General features: G+C 35.2%; 4 protein-coding genes and 1 pseudogene across 4 annotated transcripts; all 5 read right to left on the bottom strand.

Moving 5' to 3' along the window:
* Positions 1 to 547: 547 nt before the first annotated feature.
* Positions 548 to 4,641, bottom strand: LOC110720978 (purple acid phosphatase 18-like). The gene is made up of 5 exons (XM_021900087.1): positions 4,247 to 4,641; positions 2,650 to 3,318; positions 1,556 to 1,744; positions 1,387 to 1,475; positions 548 to 1,086 (listed from the first exon to the last, which is right to left on the bottom strand). The coding sequence occupies exons 1-5, from the start codon at positions 4,388 to 4,390 to the stop codon at positions 867 to 869; spliced, it is 1,311 nt and encodes a 436-aa protein (XP_021755779.1). The 5' UTR covers positions 4,391 to 4,641; the 3' UTR covers positions 548 to 866.
* Positions 4,642 to 7,851: 3,210 nt separating this feature from the next.
* Positions 7,852 to 8,667, bottom strand: LOC110720760 (monothiol glutaredoxin-S1-like). The gene has a single exon (XM_021899802.1). The coding sequence runs from the start codon at positions 8,271 to 8,273 to the stop codon at positions 7,965 to 7,967; it is 309 nt and encodes a 102-aa protein (XP_021755494.1). The 5' UTR covers positions 8,274 to 8,667; the 3' UTR covers positions 7,852 to 7,964.
* A 6,255-nt stretch (positions 8,668 to 14,922) lies between these two features.
* LOC110720759 (monothiol glutaredoxin-S6-like) lies at positions 14,923 to 15,523 on the bottom strand. The gene has a single exon (XM_021899801.1). The coding sequence runs from the start codon at positions 15,449 to 15,451 to the stop codon at positions 15,122 to 15,124; it is 330 nt and encodes a 109-aa protein (XP_021755493.1). The 5' UTR covers positions 15,452 to 15,523; the 3' UTR covers positions 14,923 to 15,121.
* A 4,263-nt stretch (positions 15,524 to 19,786) lies between these two features.
* Positions 19,787 to 23,118, bottom strand: LOC110720977 (monothiol glutaredoxin-S6-like). Its single transcript, XM_021900086.1, has one exon. It carries the CDS (start codon positions 20,441 to 20,443, stop codon positions 20,123 to 20,125), a length of 321 nt encoding a protein of 106 aa, XP_021755778.1. The 5' UTR covers positions 20,444 to 23,118; the 3' UTR covers positions 19,787 to 20,122.
* A 99-nt stretch (positions 23,119 to 23,217) lies between these two features.
* On the bottom strand, positions 23,218 to 24,378 carry LOC110720720 (annotated as a pseudogene).
* Between the last annotated feature and the right edge of the window lie 1,432 nt (positions 24,379 to 25,810).

Raw genomic sequence — 25,810 nt, 5'->3', positions numbered from 1 at the left:
TGAATACTTCATGGTTGTACATTTGGTATCCTGTTTCAGAAATAATAACCTAAGCAACAGCACTCAGTATCTACACTACATCCGCTGTTAATCAAAATTGTGTGTCAACTACCAATTAGTTGCCCTATTTGAGCAACTAGAAACCCCGGCTGAAATCATAGTTCTGATTTTCTTCTAGAGAGAATGGCTGAAAGTGGATCTGTATCACATAAACTTTCTCCATTTGTTCTTACCAAACCTCTAAAATTTTCAAATTTTTGGCATGTGCATATTTACTTGTAGCCTTTGTAAAAACTCTCAATGTGCCCAAAGTGGGGTTTGATTTCAAATCCAACATTCCATGAAGACAAGCAAAAGTATTGGTGAATGTAATCTTGAAACTTGTACATTGGTTCACTGAAAATGGCACCTCCATGGCTCAATCAAGTTGTTGCAAGCCTTTTAATAGAAAAATTCATTGATCCACAGATATAAATCTTAAAACTGTGTTGGAGGAATAACTGAAACAAAACTACAATGCCTGCAAGTATGCAGAAAAGGTCCAAGATGAAACAGGACGATATACGAGTACTTCTATATATATAAACATGTGTGCTACAATGGTGATTTTTTTTTTATTACACCATGCAATTACGAAAACAATAATAGCAACATAAGCTGTAGTGGACACAAATTCCAGTACGGAAGCAAGATATAGGATCTGCTAAAACCAAGACTGTCAGATATCCCTCTAGCGGCAGAGGTTCTAAAACAAGCTCTATAGCCATCTTTAGTCAGGGTACAAACATGATTTGATGACAATATCTACAAGGATTCCTGCTAACTGATAACAGGGACACGAAAACAGTTGCTACTATCTGACAGTCCTATGGCTCCAAAAGTATTTTCCTGAATTCAGGTGCCTTGTCTGCAAGGCATCCTGAACTAGCTAAAGAGGTTATCCAGACCTCATCTGATTTAACCGGCTCATCATCATCATTCCTATGCCAGCTCCAGAAAGCATGAGATGAGTTCACAATCTGGAGTTCTCCATGGCCAAAACTTGCTTCCCGGAATACTGACCACTCAGGGTGCGGAGTTTGGTACCTGAAGTCCATAGGAAACCAATACATCAAAGAGGATCAAGAAAATCAGTACCAGCCTGAAATTCATGAATGAACTAAAAGGCTGAGAAAAATTAGAATTAACATTAAGAAAGCCATGATCATTAATTCATAACTGATGAAGTTACCTTCATATATATTATCTACTCACAAGTCTTTAATCATTAGGATTTTTAGTGCAACGCAATAAGTAGATGAGTATTCCTTCTACATGATTATCTAACAAGGACAGAAGGTAAACACAACTGTAAAGTGCAGATGAAGAAAGTTCATGAGTACATACCTTCGAGCTAAACCCTCAGAGTTCCCACCATCACCAATAGTTATATGGACAGCACCACAACGGTCAGATTTACCTCCATACACTCGATTCTGTCAAAATATTGGAAAATACTTAACATACAATTTCTTATATAGACCAACAGGATAAAATAATTAATAAACATTCGTACCGATCGTTCATAAGCATGCACGTGCCCAGCAAGCACCATGTCTACACCAGCAGCATAGAGTAATGGTTCCATATATGACATCATCTCATCTCCTTCACCTTGGTGAGCCGTGTTGCTATTGTACCAAGGTACATGGAATAAAGCAATCAACCAAGGTGTTCTCTTCCTGTCTACCTTACCAAGATCAGCCTACAAATAAAACATGGGTTAAGAAATATCAAGCTAAAGAAAGAAAAAAAGATAAAATTATACCAAATTAGGTTCCTCAAGTAACTATCATTACATTCAATGATTCAATTAACAGACCAAAAGGCCACACAAGATGTTTCCCCATATAAATTACGGAGTATATCCAACTTATATGTAGTGAGAGGCCTTCCATAATACTTCCCTATATAAATGAAAAACACAGTAGACTACAGTTATTGCGGCCTCTAGCAAGTAGCAACTAATATCCAGGAAACTAGTGTCTGAGCAAGAACATAATTTATCAGAGCAATACCTTGTACAATAATATTGAGAAGTATATAATAAAGCACGGATCTTTGACACTGAATTTGCCATCAGTAAAGTATTAAGATCCAGATCACTAAGTGTCACAGGCTTTTAAAATCTCTATTTGTAAAATGAAAGACAAGTGAAGCAAACCCAGTAAGAGCACTAATCATATCCTTAAGGAAATACATCTTGCATGCAGCATCCCACCCATCAGAAACAAGTGTTTACTACTATATGTATCTCTTCTTAGCATAAAAATACATGCAGCAGTGCTTTGATTATTTGATCAGTAGAAATGCAAATTAAATTTCCTATCTTGATTCAATCTCCTAGCCACAACAACACCTCCTAGAAATGGGATCACTATACATGTCAAAACTTGAGAAATTTGCAAACGGAGTGAGCCTCTATAACGATTTGGCAAAATAGATAGTATCAACAATTCAGTAAGCATATTGTTAGTGATGACGGGATCCAAATGAGTTAAGATTGAAGACAAGTCTCAGAACTAATAAATGAGTAAATCACTTCAAAAATTTGATCACGCACTATCTATCTATCAATTCAAAACATTAAGAGTGAGACATAATGCTAACCTTTAGCCAACGAAATTGTTCAGAGTATTCATCATAATCTGTATATGAGCCGAGCATGATAACATGCACCTCTGCGACTTCAAAAGAATAATAAAGATTGGAACTTGAACCACTCTCCTCAAATGGCATTTTCCATCGTGCATTGTATGATTGGAATCCTTCTTTCACCAAAGGGATGTTTTCTTTTTCATGGTTTCCTTCTGTAACCATCCAAGGCCTTCTACTAGCTAGTGGTTGCACTAGTTCACCAAATGTGTCCCACCTATGTTGCATGTAATTAGCATAGGAAAGATCTCCTGGAAGCAAATGCATATCATACTTGCATAGATCTATGTGGTCCAACGTTGATTTTGTCCAGCCCGTTTGACCTAAATCACCAGCAATAGCAAAAGTAATCGGTAGTTGAGCTGGAGGAGTTTTCAGCTGGAACTCTGGACCTTCCCCTCCACAACGATAGAAGTATGCAGTGTCAGGGTTCAGTGGCCCAATAACAGTGTAATGTATCTTTCCTGATTTGTATAGCATATAAGAGTAGGAGGTGCTCTCCCCCTCAGCTTTTGCAGAGTATTGTCCTGGTGATGTTCCATATTCAACTATAGATGGAGCAGATGAATCATCCGTAACCCATGAAATTCGCATATGATTGTCTCCTGCCAATGAAATATGTACCTGAAAACAAAATTAATGTTTATAAGACCTCTAAACACTAAAAATGTACTTCATATTAAAATTGCCTTAAATTCCTGCTTTATCTGCTTTTCCTTTGACCTGTTAACTTGCATTGCACCATTGTTGATGGGTGTCTCAGGCAACATGGAGTTTAACTCGCATTAAACAAAAACCTCTTGACAAAGGTAAAGGAAGAACAGGCTCAATCGACAGCAAAGTTTCACTAAATGCAAGATACAAATGCAAGCACTACCTCAATCAAACAACAAATTTATGCAGTCACACAAAGACAAAACCTTGACAAACAAGAAAAAACAGCGCCTTTGAGACTGAAAAGACAGCAAGAATCCACATTTCACCATTTACAATGCAAATCTCTAAGTGTAGCAATGTAAAATCCTGATTGTTGAGTTTGTGCCACTTATGCTTTAGCAATGAAATGTCACTAATTTTATCCCAACAACAACATACATTTTCTTACAACCACACAAATGTTACTTTTCCTTACAATTTTTAAGGGTTTCATTTATATTGCATAACCAATTTACTTCCAACCAAACAAACATTAATCAAACTTAGTCGACTATGTTATCTAAACTACTCATGAAGGTCCTTTGCTATAGACATCAACTATCTTAGTTGATTAAGGTCTAGAGTGGTACAGTAAAATCCGTGGTACCAAGACCTAAAATCAAATCACGGCTAAACCCAAATAAAATTTAGGCCCTTTCCTCCATATAATACCAAGATCACCTCCAACAAACAGGATTGATTTATCATCAGCAAGCAAGAAAAAAGTAATTGAAGATAAATACAAGAACCATCCAAAAAATGTCAAAAATAAAACCCAATTACCCAAATATTATAGCAATCAATTAACCAATTAATGAAATTTTATATAAAAAAAAATAAATAAATGGGAAAAGACCTGTTGGGGTTCGGTGGAGCTGCGACGACTCCATGGAAAGTGAAGAAGTTGACGAGGTTTAGGCCGAATGTATTCAGTAGCATAAGAAGCAGAGATTAACAGAGTTACAGTTACAATAATTAGTTGCAAAATTTGACAACCCATGTTTTTGGGATTGAATTTAATGATACTTGTACTTGGAATTTAGGAAAGATTTGATTTTGTTCTAATAATAATTGAAAAGGAGACAATCTGCCATTAATTTCGGCCAGGTGGTGTAAATCTTCGGAAAGTTAAATTGGGAATGGTATGTTGTTTTTCTGCTTTTAGGATGGAACTACTTTTGTCATTTTTTTTGTTTTACTTAAGGGAGTTCATTATTTTACAAGCAAGTGGCTAACAAAAGTCATAAAGTTTGGAGGCCAAAACTAAAACAATTGTTCAAGTCGGTAGATCACATTCACACGCCACAAGACAAAAGTTACTAGTTTGTAAATTATGATCAAGTTGTATAAATTGAAATTTGAAATGAAAAAATGCTTGGGCAAGCTTGTCAAATATTTATCTTGGATTTTTTTTTTCATTGACCAATCCTAACATTCTCATCTTCATCTTGAATCACTTCAAGATAATTTGTACGGTATGTTAGAGAAATATTTGCATTTGAAGTTAGGTCTTTGCCTTTTCTCATTGATTTAACAATATTTCTTGATTTTTAGCACTTACATAATATAATAAAGAAAACTATATTCTTCATTTTTAGCACTTACATGAGTTAATAAAAAAAATTGTATATGACGATGTAAATATTATACTATTTACATTTCTTATTAATTGACACGTTTTGAATTTAGCATATTCACACACTCCCCTTTGATCGTGTTTTGTGCTTTATACGTAATGAAAAATATAGTCATGTGAGTTTTTGTTAGATTCATCACAATAGATATTTTCATAATATCAACTTTTCATTATTTTTGCTTATCGGTAATTAAAGATATTAATGGTTGAATTTGTGTATCGGCAAACGTGATTAAAGAAATGTGTCAACTGAAAAGAAACGGAGGAAGTAGAAACGTGATTAGGCTCGCAAGGGCCCTTTTGGGGCTTTGGCGTTTAGAGCTAGGTTTTACGGCTTCTGTCCGGTAACCGAGAGCTAATTTTGCAATTCCTCTGGTTACAACAAGTTGGACCTTTTACTCACCTCGGAGCAACGCGTTTACACACTTGTATTTTTCCGGGCACCAACCTTTTCACAGGGCGCAAGGGTAAAAAGCTGTCTATCCCAAGCAGATAAGCCTTGCCTCGCGTCCTGCTACGTAAGGTAGTATACCTTCTCAGATGTCCAAGGAGGGCAACATACGTCAAAAGAATCCTTTCACGTGTAGCCAGAGAATTACCCCAATCCCTAGCTAAAGCCCCCGCTTTGCAATAGGTAGCGGTTCTCGGAGGGGCTTTTAGTTGATTCGTGAATTGGTTCTGAAAGGGCCGGTAAATCACCGACTACACAACCATTGCCGTCTTGTCATTCCAAGTTATTCATTCACACTTATAAGTCTATGACCTGTTGTTGTGAATGTTCCTACTGATTAGGCAGCCTTGAAATGGTTCAATGGTCACTTATGCGATTTCTAAAATACTTGAATCTTTTGTATTTTTGAAATGAAGTCTACTAAATAGATCCTTTGTAAACTTCTCCCTCGTGGGGTTGGGGGGTCGCGTTCCTTCTTAATGTAGCTAATGTGGTTAATGTTGCTATCCACCCTTACCATTTCCTACCAGAAATGGGATTAGGGCGTACCTTTCCTACCTCCTTCGATAAGGAAAGTCTCCTCTTCTTCAAGGTTTTGCTAAACAGCTTTTCTGAATTCCTTGAATTTATAGCTTCAAAAACTAAGAAGCAAAATTTCAACCGGTCTAATCGATCAAAAACTGGCCTGGGCCAGTTAATTCTGTTCCGGTCTCCGGTCTATGAAATATTAAGATTTCGGTCTAGTTCTGCACACGTAAATTTTTATAAATTATAAATTTTGAAAAATACAAACTTGATTTGCATCACATTAGCATGTTTGAACTTGAAGTACATGCTAAATAAATTAATTAAGCAACCATGAAAATGCATGCATAATCATATTATTCATCATCATCTTCGTCATCGTCATCATCATCTTCATCTTCATTTTTATCATCAAAAGCTAGCTTTGTTGGTGGCTCATTTGGCGTAGTAACTTTTTTGATATTTGGTAGTTTACCTTGTATTTCAGTATAGCAGGAGGCTGTCAGGTTTCTACAGCCAGATAAATCTAAATAACTGAGCTGAGAAAGCTCTGCTAATTCTATAGGCAATTCTCTAAAAAGACAGGCAGAGAAACTAAGAAACTCCCAATCATGGATATATCAACTTTTAGTTTCCATCTTCTAAGAAGTAACGTTCGGAGATTTTGGAGACATATTAGCGAAGCTGGTAACACCATCTTAAGACGCTTCTTTGCTGCTGTCAAATCGAGAACTCGAAGGGCTGTCAGCCCTTGAAAACTATTGTCACCAATACAAGCATTTCAGCATGCAAAACATGACCTCCCATGGATTTAAAAATGCCTGAAGAAGCTCAAGAGTATTTGGAAGTTGCCCGACCAGCTGGTATGAGCAAGCACAGATTTTCAATTCGCTAAAATTACTATCTACTATGGAGTATGGTGGTCAAGGGCTAGGCCTAGGTTTTCTTTATGCTTCTAATTCTATTATTGCTAAATTTGAATGGATTTTGATTTTTATATATAAAAAGTAAAAACAAGGAAAAAAATAATATTATGCTATGATCTAAAGTTTGGCCTTCAATTATTGTAGGGAAAGCAAGAGCTCATTGAGGAAGAGATTGAGATTGAGCTTCAATTACTGTTCCAAGTTTGGAAAAGTTACAATGTCTTGAAACTAGAAACTATTATCAAGCACATGATCCATTTGAACAGATGAGCTTTCTTGAAATCAAAGAGATTCACATACAATCTTGTGACAAATTGGAGAGCTTTTTGCCAATATCCTTTTTTGTTGGGGAGCGCCTTCCAAAGTTGGAGAGCATGTTCATACAAAAATGTGCTCAGCTTGAGCAAGTTTTTGGAGATGGGGAGGTAAATGTGGCTGAGGTTGGGTTAAATCGGGTGATCAAGATGGACAAACTCCAGTCCTTGGCCCTTGCCAGAGAACTACAATCTATATTTGCCATCTCTATCTCATATAAAAGTCAACCCATTCTTCAGGACAGGTGCGTGCATCATTCGTAACTCTTTTTTTTAGTTGATAAAAAAAACATAGTGACCTATTTACCCATATCATATCACTAATAAATAAAGCCGGTACAAAACATCGATGCTTGGCATTCCGTTTTTCGCCAAGTGTTGCACTACGTAGGCGACAAATAGGTATTATTGTGATGATCCTATGTAAGCTTATTTTAGATAACTTTTTTAAGATAAAATTGTTGTATAGAGTTTTATTATCGATATACTTCTAATATTTCATACATACAAAATTAATCATAACTTTTAATGAATATTCAATAATTAACATAAATATCTATTTACAAACAAAACTACAAAAAGTATACTGTTATATATCCTTCCGTCCTACTAACAAAAATGCAGATGGAAGGAATAAGAAGAAAATTTTATATCCTCCTAAATTACAAAACTCAAATTTATAGCATGATACTTTTCTTGTGAGATTTCATTTAATTTTTATTCTAAACCCATAGAGCTCCGGCCTCTTTCAACATTGGCACGAGTCTTCCTTGAACCTGCAGGCTAATAATCTCATTAGCACCACCAACTAATTTTTGGCCTATGAAAACTGCAGGAATACTCGGCCTTAGTCCTAGCCTTTGTAGCGGTCTATCTATTTCTTGCCCATTGGAAATGTCATCTAGTTGATAAATTGTTGCATTTGCTCCATAGCCACTGATCAGTTTAATCACTGAGTGGCTTATGCAGCATGAACTTCTGCTGAAGATTACTAAAGGCTTTTGCTCCACTAATCTGTTCACGGTATCCATTACTAGCTAGTTATCTGACTTTTTTTGGGAGGTACTGATTTTTTCCTTTTCTTCCGAGCTGTATAGCTCTTTCTGATATAAGATATAAGAGGGGAAGAATCGACAAAGAATGACGAACATAAAACCGTGAATGAAAAAGCGTTAGGAGAATGATCGACTCTGTTATGTTAGAAGGTGCAAAATCAACGGGTGCCGGAGCTGCTTCCAATTGCTCGGAAATTCGAATGAAGCAGACAGACCAGGATCAAATGTGTTACTGCAGCTGAGTTTTGGTTATGGATTTTCTTGCCATCGATGTAAATAATTTGAGTCATCATATGCCATCTATTTATAGTATGAGTAGATCAGTGATTGACAGTGCTTCTCTATTATTTTATTTAAAAGTAGTGTAAGGAATGATGCTCCATAATAATCAGTTTATTCCACAATATATCCTCTTTTAGGCTTGAAATTCTGTCGATATGTTGTCTCGAGGTTTAGAGAGCTGATCAGTGATCTGTGGACATTAAGAAAGGGAATCTAGATAGAACTGCATACATTATGATCAAATAATGAGTAGTATTTAATTTGTGCTTTGAAGCACTCAAAGAGACTACTTATGCTCAAAGCAAGGTATCACCTGGAATATGGTACAGGCTCCATGATGCTCAGAATATTATATCTTTGGAACCAATGCTAGTTTTATTTACAGTACATCAAGTGTCTAAATTCAATTTATTTTGAACTTTTACACATTTCATGACACCTAAGAGGTTTCTTACATTAATCTCGATGAGCAACAATTATGGGATTAAGATGGTGCATGATTCCTGCTCTTACATGAGATTCTTATAAACAGCGGCATTAGTAAGCATTTAGAACTCTGCTATTGACTTCAGAGTTCTAACTTCAGTGTGTATAAGGAATATTATCATCATTTACTCATTTTGTGGTGATTACATAATATAGTTAAATAACACATGTACAAAGATGACTAAGGTAATTAAGTAAGGCTGTTCATCATTTTTATTGTCTAATTTAAGGACATACTGAAAGATAACATTTACTGTTTGATTGCAGGACAAACTACAATACAGCATAGAGTAAAATTATTTCTTTTTAGCAAATGCTATAACTTGTTAACATCATAAACAATTTCATAAGACTAAGAAGAATGTTGAGCTTGTATGGTACTAGTGTGAATAGAATGTCAACTCGGGTTTGTTCGATCATTGTGACATTCTGGATCATGCAGAAAAAGGCACAAAGGGGGATGGTGTGGCAGTGGCTCTGTGGAAGAAAAGGCAAAAAAGGGATGCAGGGATGATTCTTCCCACCACATCAATGTGTCAGATTAGGTTCTCCTGGTATCGTACTTTGTCCTGCCTCTGCCTTCAGGATGACGCGCTGCTACTTGTGTATTAGATTAATTGTATTAGCCTCAAACATATAGAAATCTCTTTTGATTATGTAATTACCACAGATAACTACGAGTACTAGCTCTCATAGATAAGTCACATTCAGTCACTGAGAGCCAAGTAAAAATGTGTCACAGCAAGAAGGTGCTACAAATTTTCCTTTATCTGAAGTTTTGAGCATATGCTATACATTAAATTGTTTTGATTTTGCATGATCATATAAAAAATGATTCATATAAGTGGTTAAGAAAATAACCTTAGGATTGATATCTGAAATAATTGGCATTTTTAATGATTCCTTTCAGTTTATTCGTAATTGAAAGGTTATGTTCTACCTTTCAAACACCAGATTCTTTTGATGAGCAGAAGTCTTGATACAAGATAGCTCTAGGAGGTGCCAACGGTCACTTACTCACTTATGTTGTCGACCTCCTGTGACGTTTAGTCTTTTATAACTACAAAAATTAGGGATATTTGCAACGGATGATTTCTGATCTGATGGATTTTCCGTCGAAAATTTCTGACGGATTAAGTCCATCGGACGATTCTTTCAATATTAAATTAAAGTTTGAACAAATTTCCGACGGAATTTGACATCGGGAATTCCGTCGGAAAAGTCGTCAATATTAAAAGACAGGCGGTGAGCCTTCATCAGTTTCAAATCCGGGAAACAGAAAAGAGAGAAAACTTAAAAAAAATTAGGGTTTTCGACAGCCACCACCGACGCCTCCTCCACCAACGTTGCCAGTCTGCCACCATCCACACTCAGTAAGTTGGTTCTCCCCGCTTCAATGTAATTTCAATTTATTCAATTACATACCCTAATTTTTTAATTAAATTATTTAAGGGGGTTGTTAAATGTAATTATTTGTAGAGTGAAATAGTTTAATTGTCAAAAAGAACAAAAGATTCAAAGGTTAATAACATTACAAACCCTAATTTTTAACTAAATTTTTAATTTAATTATTTGTTTTTAATAAAGTGTATGAGTTTATTTCGTAATATACTCCCTTGTTAATTTTTTGCCCCATTGTGATAATATATAAATGTGATATCTTGTTAGAATCATTTGTATATTACATTAATATCAATTTTTTTTATTTTTTTTTGGTGTTTCACCGGCTCACCCTTTGGGCTAATCCGGGATTCGAGATCAGTTCTGGGTGGTTAGGTTTCACTCCCTTCCCAATTGTTGTTGCGGGGTAATCGAACACGAGTCCTCCTACCAAATGTAGTCCAAATTACCACTACACCAACAGCCATTTGGATCAATTTTTTATTTGTAAACAATAGAATATATACGTTTGAACACTCGTTTTTGATATCGTGAAAAGTCAAATAGGGCAAAAAAATAAGTGACATAATGGATATATGCTTTGTAAAACAATATACAAAGTATAATGTGTGTGTGTATATATATGTAAAACTTTATACGAAGTACATATTAATCTATATACTTCCTCTGTTCTTTTTTATTTGATCTATATCTTTTATCACGCTTGTCAATGCAAAACTTTAACGATTAATTACTTTAATTCTTCATAAGTAAAAATTATAAAAGTTATATATTATAATAGTACTTATTGAGACGAATTCAAAAAAATCTCACATGGATATGTTTTTCTTACATATTTATACAAAAGACGGTCAAAGGAGAAGTGGTAAATAATGTAAAAGTCAAAACGGGTCATGTAAAAAAGAACGAAGGAAGTATTTGTTAGTTTAGTTTATACATGTTTGTTGTATTATATGTTACTATGTTATTTAAATCAAATTAATTTCATGAAATTATGTTTCATTTTCATCTTTTTGTATGTTAATTGTGTGGTTACTTTGTGTAAGAAACACATAATTCCTTGGGAACGAAGGACGTTTAAATGTTTGAAGTCAATCATTTGCATAATCATATGCCTAGATACCCGTTTAAGACATACACATTAGGAGTATGTCTTGAACGTTTAATTTCACTTAGGTGGTGAATGTATGCCTTGTTTTTTTGTTTTAAGGAACATCATGCTTGTCATTTCTCTACAATTTTCGCTGGGTACATATGTAGGTGTTTTGAATTGCTTATATCGTGCACGTGGGAAACTGTAAGGAAATGCTGCCAAATTTTCCATAGAATTAAAAACCCGTCATACATTCATTAGTGAGATCAGATTAGACGTTCAATAATGGGTTTGGTTGGAGTGATAAGGACCCTTGGGCATCATTAAAAATCTCATTGCAATTCTATTAAACAAAAGATAGAAGACTTTTATAATAGTGTTTGTGACTAATGTGGTTATATGCGTGACTTGTGTAGAAGTTGTAATCATGAAACAAAGAGAGCGTAGCTGGATGTATGACAGAAAAGATGGGTATTCTCTTAAGCCCGAGTTCTTGAAAGGGGTAGAGGAATTCATGCAATATTGCAAAGATCATCCTGAGAGCAGTAACCCGAATGAAGTTAGGTGTCCTTGTGCTAAAAGCAAGAACAAACGTCTTCATCATCAGGACATGGTTAGAATTCATTTGTATGGCAAAGGATTCGTTCCTAATTATTATTAATGGATGTGCCAAGGGGAAGGGTTTCCTACTACATCTAAAAGGAAATCCTATGAATATCGTGAAATGGTTGTGGATGCTCTTGGTGATCATAACCAAGATCAATTGGTTACCAAAGCTTCAGAGGAGGAGCCTAACACACCATCAAAACAGTTTCGTGATTTGTTGAATGCATCTGAACAGCCATTGTATGAAGGGAGTTCAATGCCTGTTTTACCCCCCTATCAAAGAACTAAGAGGGTAAGGACTAAGGAGTCCAAGGACATGACTGTGTCAGAGGAATAAAAATCATATGTACGTGAAGTACAGCTGGAATATCAGTTTTGAGTCGCGTATTTCTCATAAACTTCTATGTGGGAAAGAAAACCACGACTCTTTATCCTAAAAGTTTTTAACTGAGATTCCACCTTTTTATCCTTTACTTTAGAGGTCTTCAGAAGAAGGAAAAATACCGCGTTTTTAAATGTTCTTTGGATCAGATTCATGCAGTGAATGTGGCAACTAGACATAGATTTTGTGTCTTTGATATGCTATAGTTATCATTAGTCAATATTCCTTTTGTATGTCATCATTTTTCCTTACAAGAAGACTTGGTGGTGTGGAAGATTTAGATTTGATTAGTAATGATGTATTAAGACTCTATTCTCAGACAATCCAATGAGTTATTATGAAATACTTGTTTAATGCCTTGACTAAAAGATGCTGTTTTTTGCACTCGATGAAAAGTTAGCCTTCTGATCCTTCTGATCAATAGCCCCAACAGGATGAAGAAACAGAAAATGAGATGTAATTTCATTATTTGATAAAAAGTTTACCTTTTTCTTCAGTGCACTTTTACTTTCTAGGATCACCCCATCCTTTATTTAAGGAAGAAGTAAAATCCAGATTACCTAAACCTGTAAAGATTTAACAATATTTTGTTCTTTGTTACAAACCAAAATACACTGTATTTTAGGTGACAGAAGATATGAAGCAGTAGCTGCTGGCTGCAGCACTATTGGCTGGTGCAGAATGCAAATACTGACTGAACGGGTATTACTATGATGTTCCCTGGCACTGCCAGAAAAATAAAATTATAGCAGTAACATGATAATTCTATTATTGATCTTCTATAAGTCGTTCTGCCTAGTCCCTCCTCCCTGACGGCCTGACCTGTTATTGCATGAAATGATGAAATTGCATGCAGAAGCGAAAATCTATGGTTTTTAAGCATAGTGCATACATATTGATATTAGAACCATGTATAATTTCATCATATCAGCTAAAAATTATGATTATGTTTTCTAACTAGTCATAGCACTTAAAAGTAAATCATTGTATCAGATTCTGGTTTGTGTCCTTCAGCATAATATTTTTCACAGGTAAACCTAACTATTTGATTACTAGCAAGGACTATTGATCAAATCAGAAATAATTAGCATGTACTGAAACTGAACTAGCAGCTAAATGTTATTTCGATATCACTAGATTTTGGGTTATGTGCATCAATCTAATATGCTGCTCAAATGTGGCCAGACATATCTATAACTAATGTGAAAAAGTAAAAGCAGAATATAAGTCCATGCTGCAACCACTGCCAAGCACATGGAGGAATTTTATCTAGAATCAACAGCTCTAGCCTCTAGGTGTAGTGAAGAGCCAAAAAGGTTTTTAAGCCAATTCTACAGTACGCCGAGGTTGTCTGCTTGTAATGAACTTTTTTAGCTGCTTTATCTAAACAGACAATTGTCAGTATTATGCACATAACATACAGAGGAATAAATGCTGACACGAGAATGTACAAGTCAGTACGGAAGGAATGTCAACTTCAGATTTGGCCTAGCTAGAGATTTGCAAGCTAAGGTTGGCTTCTAGTATAGCATGACTGCATGATACAGGCTGTAGCATCAAACTCTCTAAAATAAGGAAGAATATTTTTACACAGTGACGTGCAGTAATGTAGTACAGTGTAAGGGTATGAAATTGTTTGATTCTGATGATGATCAAATCAATTTTAACTATATTCTTAAAATGGCAACCAAACATTTGTTTCCTATATTTGAGGAATTATCTAACCACACAATTACGTTTATACTCATACAGTCATACTAATTAATGTCAAGCCTATAATACTTTGCCAAAGTAGAACTTTCTTAGCAATAGGACAGGTAATTAGGGATGATGATCATAAGCATGTTTACCAGTACGTAGTCCATGCTTAAACAAGTGTTCTCTCAAATTCTTTTGCTTAGTTTAAGTCCTGCTTCTTTTTGCTTCCTTACAATACAAACAACTGAACAATTTTGAGGCTCAAACATAACAAGAACTCAAACTAGTAAACTTTAACATTTCTTAATTCTATGCTCTTAAATAGCTGATATATTTTCATATGTGGTACAGTATATCTATTATTGTCAGAACAAAAACACTAGTCTGGCCTCATTCACAACAAACACCACTTTTCAACCCCTACAAGTTAACTTATGGAACCTTGTGATATGAATGGATTGATTTTATCATATACTACGTATGTGGTATGACATGCACAATGGCACAATGCATCGCTTTTTCCTCTACGTGTTCCAGATTTTCCGGTCCAACAAGGCTCAAGTTTTTGTTTATGACAATTAAAATTGTTGTTCAGCCAACAATTCTCTCATTTGTTACTGCCTAAAAAATAGTTCATATATGTTAAAAGAACACAAGAAAAAATCATAGTAACTAGAAAGACGCTTTATTCAATTATGAAGATCAAATGTTCAAGCAACGACTTCTGGCATATGTTAACTAGCACACATAACTACTGTATTCTGCAGGAGTGAAGGCGCGGCATTAAACACTTTTAGCCTCATCTTAATACAGCTAAAATAAACAAAAACTACTCTCACAATTATCAGAGTTACAGTAGACTATTGATATTATTAACTACTGGTTTCTGTTCCAAAACCATATGGCTCGTGCATCAATCAGCTTTTGCACTAGTTCTCCACGAACTTGAAGGCCAATAACATCATTTGCCCCACCAATGAAGTTCCCTCCAATGAAGATAGCTGGCACACTTGGGGTCTGCACCGCCACCTGATCAAGGGCATTTTCAACTTCTTGTCTATTCGGTAATTGATTCAGCTCATAAACTACAGGATTTGCACCGTAGCTAGTAAAGAGCTGCTTCATGGAATGGCTCACAGGATCAGAATTATTCCTGCTGAAAATAACCACCGGTTTTTCATCCACCAACGGCCTTAAGGTATCCATAAGAACGATGATTAGGATGAAGAAACCTCTGTTTCCCTTATTGTTACTAAGCCAACCTTGGTTATGTATTTATATAGCCCACAACAAAGAGGGCTGTATCTTATTGTCATTTTACTGAAAATGCGAGGGATATGTAATTATTCTTCAACTATGAAGGCAAAGGAGCTTTTTGTGATTCTGTTATTGTACCTAATTATTTTTCCTGTGACAATCAGATAGATCATGTCTTAAGTGTATAATCTGCACCAGTAAAACCCTGAGACAAAGGCAAGGATGTAATTGAGCTGCTAGTCCAATATACTTATGCCTAGTGTCAGAAAGACTGCCCGTATCATCAATTCTTATTGATTAGGAGAGCCAGTGCCTTGATTCAGCTCAGTATTGGATATTTATGATTCAGTTGGCAAAAATTGTCACTCTACAGATGAGAAAGTAGATAACATGGTGCTTGATTAGCCACAGCAGAATTATCCTGCAACTTAATGAAGTGACCAAAGGTATTTTGTGATGGGTATGTGCAGATTCTTGGTGAAGGGCAAAATGCTAAGAGGCACCAGTAATTTCAAGAGTGCTCGAGTTACTTGAATAAATGGCTCTACAAGAAGCGAAGGGTCAATACTAGATTCGAACTTGATAAGTTGATCAGAAGAAGACAACCACCTGCTTTTACTAACTTAAAAAAAAAAATTAAAATATAAAAACAGATAAGGTTTCAAAGATGTGCATTTAGGAATATATGAATATGAAAGGTTGTACAAATAAGAAGTACGGATGCAGATGCCAAGTTAAGAAGCCAGGTCATATAACTTATAGCAAGATTTACTCCTCATATCTTACAGTAGAGATCATCTTTAAAGTTGCAATCTATATTCCAATATTCTTGCGTGGAGCTGAGATAAAGATTAAAATGATTACGGAGCTAGAACACTTTCTCTCTTCGCCTCATATTGTGTATATGCTGACTGGAAAAAGGAATGTACAGCTTTCTTATCCTAGAAGAACAGAGTTACAAACCTTTTCGAGCAGCAATATCTTATCCTTTGAATCAAAAAGAAGGGCTTTATCATATTATACCTTCATTTTGCTAAATGCAAAATCGTGGAATATCAGTTGCCCCAACAAGCCAGCTGTGCTAAGGCCAAAACTGTCTTCAGTGGCTTCCTCCATTTCCTGACAGAAGAATATTGCTTTTAAAGTTACCTTGAAAATATTTACATTTATATCACAGGATTTGCACCATGGCTGATAAATTGCTGTTTCACCAAGTAACTACAGAAGCGTTAGAGCTGATTACCAGAATTACACACCACTCCTATTTTGTTTTCACTCTTATATTTCCATCATGAGAAATTCATACAATGAACGGGATGAAAGTTCACTAAGCTGTGTACTAGATGAACTTATGTGCCTAGGCATGAAGCCTTTTGTCATCGACTGAGCATGAGGGCATAATTCCAAAAGAATGACATTAAAGTTTGCATTTGCACATTTCCCTTTCTTTGTTAGCAATGACTAATCATGTAGATGGCATGGATATGACTCAGGAAAACAACCTAATCTCGGATCTTGCTTAACATTTGAGAAGAAAAAAAAATAATACTTCAAGTTGACTATGGACATGTTTAAATGAAGCACAGTTTAAAAACAACTCCATAAGCTTTAGCCTCAAGCAAGAGGTAGGCAAGATTACCTAGGGGATGAAAACAGCTACTTTTACATTTCTGCTGTTAAGAATTTTAATTTGGATGATGCAATACACTTGTATTACACGGTCTCAAAAATCGGATGCCATGAGACATAATGGGTGACTTTGTACACATTATAGGTGACCCTTCACATTTTTATGTTTTTTTTTTTGAGAAATTCATTGCTAATTATCTCATCTCATTGAAACCTTTCTGTCAGAAGGGTGTGTAGCAAGTATGCAAATATGCAAGAAAAACGGGTTAAAGGCCATACATGGAAAATTTTCAGCAATAATATCTTAACTGACTTGTCCTCCATTCATCAGTTTGGAAAAGATCGGATTTTCGGTTGATTTCCAGTCTAAAGCAACAATTTTATTTCTTCTGCAGTACTGCTGAGGCTAATATTATAGTAACATGTATTACATTTCTAATCCATTTAATGATTGATAGAAATATTTGCAAAGCAGAAGATCGTAAAAGTTTCAAGGCATGAGCAATACAAAATAAAAAAAATAAAAAAAAAAAAAAAAAAAAAAAAAAAGAGAGAGAGAATCATAGTGTGCGCCATTGGGCCCTTCTTTACTTCTTTTTTGGGACCGTTTCAAGCCTTAGCCCAACTTGGATGGTTAGAAAGCCCAATGTAGCCATGCCTTGCTTTTTTAGGGGAGGGAGAGCATAGTTTAGGTTTCTGGAAGTGTGTACTTTCGTTGTAAGGGCTTGCTTCTGTACCTATCACAGAGCATCTTTGTGAATGAGAAAAGGTTTGCAAGAGTTATCCTTGCATCACACATTGAGATTCTCATCCCCTTTACAGAAGCAAAATGCGAAAGGCAAGATAAACTCGATAATAAGATGATATCAGTAGAATTAAATGTTTGTGATAGCTTATGTAGCAGAAAATTAGTTCTGACAAGGAATGTCTCCTTGCTTGTTTTTTTACTGTTGTGAGTATAGTATTTACTCATATTATTACAGAAAATTAACATCACATTTCAGAATAGCTTTTCATTGTTATAGCAGCTGAAATTTTACTGTCTAAAGGAATAACATGTAGAGTGTTACAGGAAGGTGATATATATACTTCAGAAAAGATCATCAGAAAAATCTGCAGTGGACAAAATACAAACATTTGCAGTTAGGATAGCACCTGAACTTGATTAATTCTAGGATCTTCAAGAGGCTGAGACATCGCCATACAGATTATGTTTTTAGGCCATCAAAATCGTATCCACGTATTGGCATCGAACCTCAAAGAAAGTAAAATCAAGCACAATTTTATAAATTGCTTTAAAGGTTCTTCTATTCTTTCCTTATCACAGAACCAGCAGACATCAGACACTAACTATAATTTCTGTTTTTTATGGTTTATAAAAAACAAGGAGGTGTCAACTTCACCCATTACATGTACAATATATACTTCTGTAGCCACTGAATGATCAGAATAATATATGCCCACTTACAAACAATGACAACTCATGACTATAATCTTGTGTGGAGCACAAGTCGATTTTTAGATTAGTTCTCTTTCATCTTGGTTGTTGTAAATCAGATTTACTGTCAATTATTGCTGTCAGAGAGCAGTTAAGTATCAATTTAATGAATAAAATGACACTCAATTTTTATTATTACTAGTGGCAGATTGATTTTGGACTTTAAGCTATGATCTTTGACATTGTAGTAACTATAATACTTGGCTTCTTAAAAATGATGAGATGACAGAGATCAGTACTTTAATCGCCCTTTGTTTCTTACAAGTATTAGTAACTTGTTTTCCTGTTTCATTTATAACAGTAATAGGCTCACTATTTATGCACTTTCTTTAAGAATGAGTTGGTACGGTGTAGGTAACTTGATCAAAATACATTCACGTATAAGAAAGTATAGTACAGAAAGGATCATATAAAGATATATAACCCTTCCAAATAAGAAAAGTAATTGCACAGTTAACATAAGAAATCTTCAGCTGTGCGCCCTGTTTTCTGAGCAGATATGTAATGTGTACACACACTTAGAAAGATCAATGTAGGTTTTCAAAATAAATTGCAGACAAAAATAGCAGAAAGGCTTACAAGAGTATTATATAAAATAAAAATGGCCCATGATGTGTATTGATTTTTCCTCTGAAAGATCAATGCAGGTTTTCAGGAGCTGCAAGCCTGGTTTACATCATTAATCTTCAAGATCATCCAATCTATCACATATCCTTTTAAGGAGGCATCAAAACAAAGTGTACGAGCAAAAATTGATCCTTAGTTTAAATGAAGGCTGCGACTAAGAGCTGCCACATGCCCACATACAGAGCTAATAACTGTAATAAGCAAGCACAACTAGAGAAAATGTAGGCATAGAATTAAGCACTACATTTGTAGTTTATTCAGGAAATTCAAATTAGTTCTGAGAAACACTGAATTATCATACTACAATATAAAAGCATTGGATAGATTGCATATAGAGGCATATACATGAACTTCTTTTGTCCAGAAATCTATCGGCTGTACTTAGGTTGATTTAATAGTGTGATGTTTGCATGTAAAATTAATTCGTTTAAGTCATGCCAGTGTATACTTTTGTGCTATGTTCAAAACATAATCTTAAATCTTACTGACTTGGTATTTAAAGATAGTAAAGCATTATTTATCAAAGCATAAGCAACTGAATCCCAGTCTAGCATTTTATTACAGTAAATCAAGACAGGTAATAAGGTACAGAAGAGTGCATTGTCAAAATGAGAATGCAGCTTTCACTAGTATTTGACTCAATAACAAAGGACAAGCATTTACTCAGAGGATTTACTCTTCTTTTTTTTTTGGCAGAAGGAGAATAAGACTATGTCACTGAAAAACACTAATTTTCAGTCACCAAATATAATTGTGCTTAGAAAAACAAGGCACTGCAGAAGACGCATTATTTCCTATTTAAGTCCTCTCCATAATATAACCTAAAACTTCCCTTATTCTACTTCTAATTGCTGATCCTGGATAAGTTAGTTTCTATTCCAGACCCAAATAGCTCCGGCATCCATCAGCATTTGTACCAGTCTACCTTGAACCTGAAGGGTGATCACATCATTAGGTCCACCTACAAAGTTTCCACCAATGAAGATGGATGGTACGCTAGGTCTGCGTCCCATCATCTGCAGAACTCTCTCAATTTCCCGTCCATTAGGCATTTGATCAATTTCATATACAGTAGGATTAGCGCCAAAGCCACTGATAAGCTGTCTCATCGAGTGGCTCACAGGACAACTAGTCTTACTGAAAATAACCACAGGCCTGTCTTGCACCAAACCCTTCACAACCTCCATTATCTTTGAAGGAAATTCCTTTGTTTGGGAGATGAGTTGGTGATGAAAAAGCTGAAATACAGAGAGCTTTTATGACACTAGTTGTAGAAGAGACTCAAGGTTTGAGATGAGGAAAATGCTTAGAGCACAGGTCTATTTATAAGCTATTTCTAAGGTGACGCAACTCATATCTGCATGCAAGAACTGATACTGTTAAAAGGATAAGTTCCAAGACTTTTAACAAAAAGAGAACTTTCTATTTTCTCTTTTTGATCCACAAATTGTACTCGAAAATGACCCTTTACATCGTCTATGTTCTTCATATTCCGTAAAGAAACAAGGACATTTGTCCTATTGAATAATTTCACTATGACACAAGAAAAAAACAAAGGGCATCTAGAAAATTGACTTCGCAACACCTAAAGAGTTAACAGAATAATGATGAGCCACGCTCTAGAACTCCACTAGAAAGTCCTCTTTCATTTGATCTTCTCCTAAATCAAATACTCGAGCAGCACAAAGCTCTTTCTTTTAGCAGACACGTGGATGTTTATCGTTAAAACTTTAACTCAATTGAACTCGAAGAGCCAAAAGAAAATTAAGAGCGCGGAAAATATGGGATTAGAGAAAGCTGATCTAAGATGTACTGTTTCTGCATTTGTCATTCTTATTTAGATGCAGTGAACAGAACATATTGTGACTTAGCGTACCTATCATATTTGGAATTGATCCTCCTAAGATATCTTCAATATAGAAAGAGAAATAGTAACATACATGAGAATGTATCAAACATGACATTATCTTAATCTTTAGTATTTTTTGAACCAGGATGTAGTTGATCATTTATAAATCTTATGAGATACAATGCAAGATTTATCATAATTTTACATTCTTCTATCAATTTGGATTATACAGCGAGAGGCCTGTCCAGCTATGTGCAGAATTAACAATTCAAGCTTGCACCTTGAAGGACATACATCTTTGTCAATTAAGTGTGCTATTAGAGGACATTCAGCCTCAATTGGGTTCCATTAGCTAAGAATTGGCTGCTTAATTGAAAAAGACATGCATAGCATGCCTCTCACGGAGGCACTGACCTTAGTGCCTCATGGAGCAAAGTGAGTGCCTCAACTTCACAGTTGCCCCAGTGATTCGCACCATTATATTAAGGCTAACAGAGCAAGTGAAAGTGTTATGTTTATATTCACGTTGACTCAATCTTGTTAGTTATTAAATACTTAATATGAAATACTAGTGTGACATTAATGAACTTTTGATGAAAAAATATGTCAAATTTGGGTCACACATGGTCACATATTGGTAAATTCTTCAATAAAATTTAGCGTGTAATGTTACATTGTACAGAAGATTGCAAACCTATGTTGCATCTTGCATCTGATGAAAACGTATACTTTTTATGTGAAATTCGGTTATGTAAAATGCAAAACATTTAAGGCTTAAACAAGAAAATACATACACTACATGCATTTCTTATTATGTGCAACAAAAAAATATTTTATGTCTCACAAATAAATACCCCTTTGATGTACATAATAAGAAACAGAGGTAGTAGGTTCTCATTCTCAACAAAGTTGACTCATGCTCTAATTTACATTGCTTTTCATATATAAACATCGACCAAGCGAATAGAAATTTTTTTAACTTATGTCGTCTTAATCTCATAGTTGACTCGTGCTCTTATTTACATTACTTTTCAATTGAGACAAAAATCTAAAGATATACAAATTTGACGTAATGCATGCAGAATAAGGCAACTTCGGCTCCTCGCATCACATAAAATGGATTTTACATCTGACATAAGAAAGCATAATCCCCACCATCTTTTTCTCTCTTCTTTCCAACAAATTCCATAAAATAGTGGGGCATTGCCTTTTTAGAAGTGGCCAATTGCAAAGAATATATGTCCCCAAGAAAAATATAGTGAACCTTAGCTAATGTCATGATCCTAAATTGATTCTTAATGAAAACTTTTTTTTTTCTCTTCTTTTTCTAAGGACAGTTTAGTATATTGTAAGGACATGTTTTTCACAGACTAACAGTAACATCAACATTAATTGCTATCAATTGACTAACTATCATATCTAGAACGATTCGGACAACTAAGAATTTAATCAACATTTTTTTCTTAGGAATTTTTTTTAAAGGGATACCCATCAAGTTATGAGTGAAAAATGGAATCAGTAAGGACATTTTTTTACCATGTGTCATAGAAAATTTTATGGGAATATATTAAGTCTTTAATACATAAAGAAGCTCTGAAGGATACTTTAACAATTTTAGTTATTATAGGAAAAATTGTTTCAGAAAACACCAGGAAAGGTTCCCTCACATTTTGCATTCAAATCTAAAATTAAGAAGCAGTCACTTGAACCTCTTAGCTCAAATATATGGCTAACAAATGAGATTTTTCTTTTATCATATACATTTTTTAAAAATATTTTACAATCCTGGCAAATTTAAAGTCTTGTAGAGATTTTTTTTCTTGACATTTAAGAAGCAATTTTGCATAAATTAGTATTATTAGCCAATTTACCAATTCATAGAAACTTATAGGAACCACCATGGCTCAAATGCTAAACTGCTAATGGTCACATTTTCCATTTAAAAAAGTATACAAGGTATGTCTAGCAAATCGGCTTGATTCAATGTTGTATTACCATCCAAAAACCAGAAAACAAGCATAATTGTTGATCTCTGTATTACTATTTGCAACTGCAGAGGATATTATATGCGCAAGAAAAGAAATTGCAGAATGCATATGCTTCCATTGAAAGTGAAAAAAAACAAAAAATACTCTTTGAATTCATCTATAAAGTTCAATGCACACTCCTAACTCACTGATAATAACCCCCAAAAATATGATAATGAAGAAAACTATAAGAAAAGGAGAAATAAGGTCACAAGATTGTAGGAATAGCTAACCTATTTCACAGTATTTGGAACCACAGAATTGTAGTGCTCACCCAGACGGAAGGCGCGCCTGTGGTGTGAATCATGTGATAGCATGATGCTAGAATTTAATGACACGAAAGCATCATCAGTCTTGTACTCCTTACCCACTTCAACATCAGGGAAAGACCCTGTAAATTCATTATATGTTTCTTCAAGCAATGTGTCAAAGTGCCAAGCTCCAATTGCCCACCCCAAGCTGTTGTTGATTTCACCTCTATGCAGCAATTCTCAATCTCTGCACCAGAGAATCATTTGACTCTTCTTCAACCATGTCCCCTTTGACAAGAGAAAGAGGAGAAATTCTGAGTTATGCTCACGCATGCATATAAGAAGTCACCATCTCTCAAAACTGCTTGAAGACCCTCCAAACAAGTAGGCTAGGTGATCCTCAACAGCTCAATAAAGGCAGTTGCCATCTGGTTTAACCTCATTAATGGTTAATCCAAACGGCTCTAGCTGTCTCAAAAACCTCAACCTCAACCACTCTATCACTAATGATGTTGCTTTGTTCCTCTTTTATTCTCTGCTCTCTTGCAGCTTCTTGCTGAGCATTTTTCTCACATCTCTTAATTCTTTTACTAGGCTTGTAATTATCAGTCTTTGACTGGCAACAGATACCCCTGCAATGGCCTTAGCAAGAGTGTCAAGGTTTCCCTAATCGTTTTTACTGCCATCTGTACTGCGATAGCCCAGAAATGGAAATTCCAGTGCATGCTTTTCTGTAGGCTGTGGATAATTTGGTTATTTCCTCCTCAAATAGCTTATTTTTGCTTTCGGTTCCACTTTGCTATCTTTAGCTGCAGCTTTTTTCATTTGGTCTCTTAGTTCTGTAGTTGGCCAATTTCCTTCCTGTGGCATTGAACAGGAGAAATCCATGATACATCTAGATTATGGAAAAGGGCTAAAAGTAAGCCATGATTTAGACAACTCAGAAAGACATTGACCCTCCCTAACCCAACAGCAATACATGAGCTTAAAGACATTGTCTCTTGTTTGATAATTAGAATTTAAAAACATCAAATAGGAGCAACACTATAAGAATTAAAAGTGCATGTATCAACCTGATATATCATATCTTGGACACTACTGATTTTAACGAGCTATAGAGGACTGATTTTGAGCCAGCTAACCCCTTGAGCAGGACTAATTTTGATGAGCTACAGAGTTCCAATTCAGGTGCCTAAAATCTCTCTATACATAAAAATATCTTCTCCTGAATCTCATTAGTCAGCGCCATGGTCCCCTAATGTAACCTGAACCCTTCCTTACATATTATTTGCCTCACATATTCAGCAAGGTCCCTCCTTTTTTTCCTTTAAAACAGCCCATACCATTTTCATTCCATTTAATCAACATCTCCAAGTTCTCAGTTATTAGACTGATGCATAAGGTAATTGTTCCTTCTAGCAAGCATTCCTGTGCCCAAAAATAAGGCAATTCCCTGAAAATTCACAAGCTTTTATAATTGTTTCAGGTCACAATAAAAACTACTACAACTATCATCATAAGACCATTCTGATTTCAGGTTCACACATCTGTCACATATGTTTGGCAATCGTAGCTTTCACTCACTTACACACTAAAGTATTTACCCTTCTCATTTTTTGTACACAATACAGATTATATAATCATATAAACCAAAATTTAGAAGCTCCTATTTCACCCTTACCATCAATATGGGTATCTGTAAAACGACCCAAATAAGCATCACTCACGAATATCTGAGCAATTCTACCGATTGCTTATACAAAATTTCTCCCTTGTATCATCAGACAGTCACTCAATAAAACAACACCAACATTATTTGATTCCAAATGCAGGGCAATACCTACCGTCCCCTCTTCAACTTCTACTCAGCCCTTTTTCGCCTAGCATACAGAAGAATTTGAGACAATGCACATTCCCAATTCATGAACCAGTATACTATTAGAAAGAAATACTTGTATAACACCTTGAAAATTTGAACATGGGATATCATGTAGCGCACAAATGTCTTGTACTAAGAAACAATGACAATTTCAAATTTACAACACTTTGAGCTAATATTAAGTGCACGATACACCTGGGTGTATAATGGAAAACTGCTTCCATTCTTACAAAGATAACAATTTGGGATTGCAGGAAAAAGGGTTATTTCACATTCCTAATAACAAATGCAATGATCATATTCCAACCCCAAAAATTGTAGCAAAGAACAGACTACTTCATTACACATTTCTATCAAAAGATAACAAAATTCATCAACACTAAAAATGAATTGCTCAATCAAATACTAAAATTCAGAATACTACAGCAAAACAATTTAGAATAAGATAAGATGATATAAAACTTGCCTAGTAACCATTGCTACCGTCGGCTTACGGCGGAGGTGACGGTGGCTGATGGTGGTTCGCAGGCCCCATTGCCGCGCTCCTC

Source organism: Chenopodium quinoa, unplaced genomic scaffold, assembly GCF_001683475.1.
Source record: "Chenopodium quinoa cultivar QQ74 unplaced genomic scaffold, ASM168347v1, whole genome shotgun sequence".
NCBI lineage: Eukaryota > Viridiplantae > Streptophyta > Magnoliopsida > Caryophyllales > Amaranthaceae > Chenopodium > Chenopodium quinoa.
The sequence above is the reverse complement of the archived record's forward strand: the minus strand, read 5'-3'. Positions and strand labels throughout refer to the sequence as shown.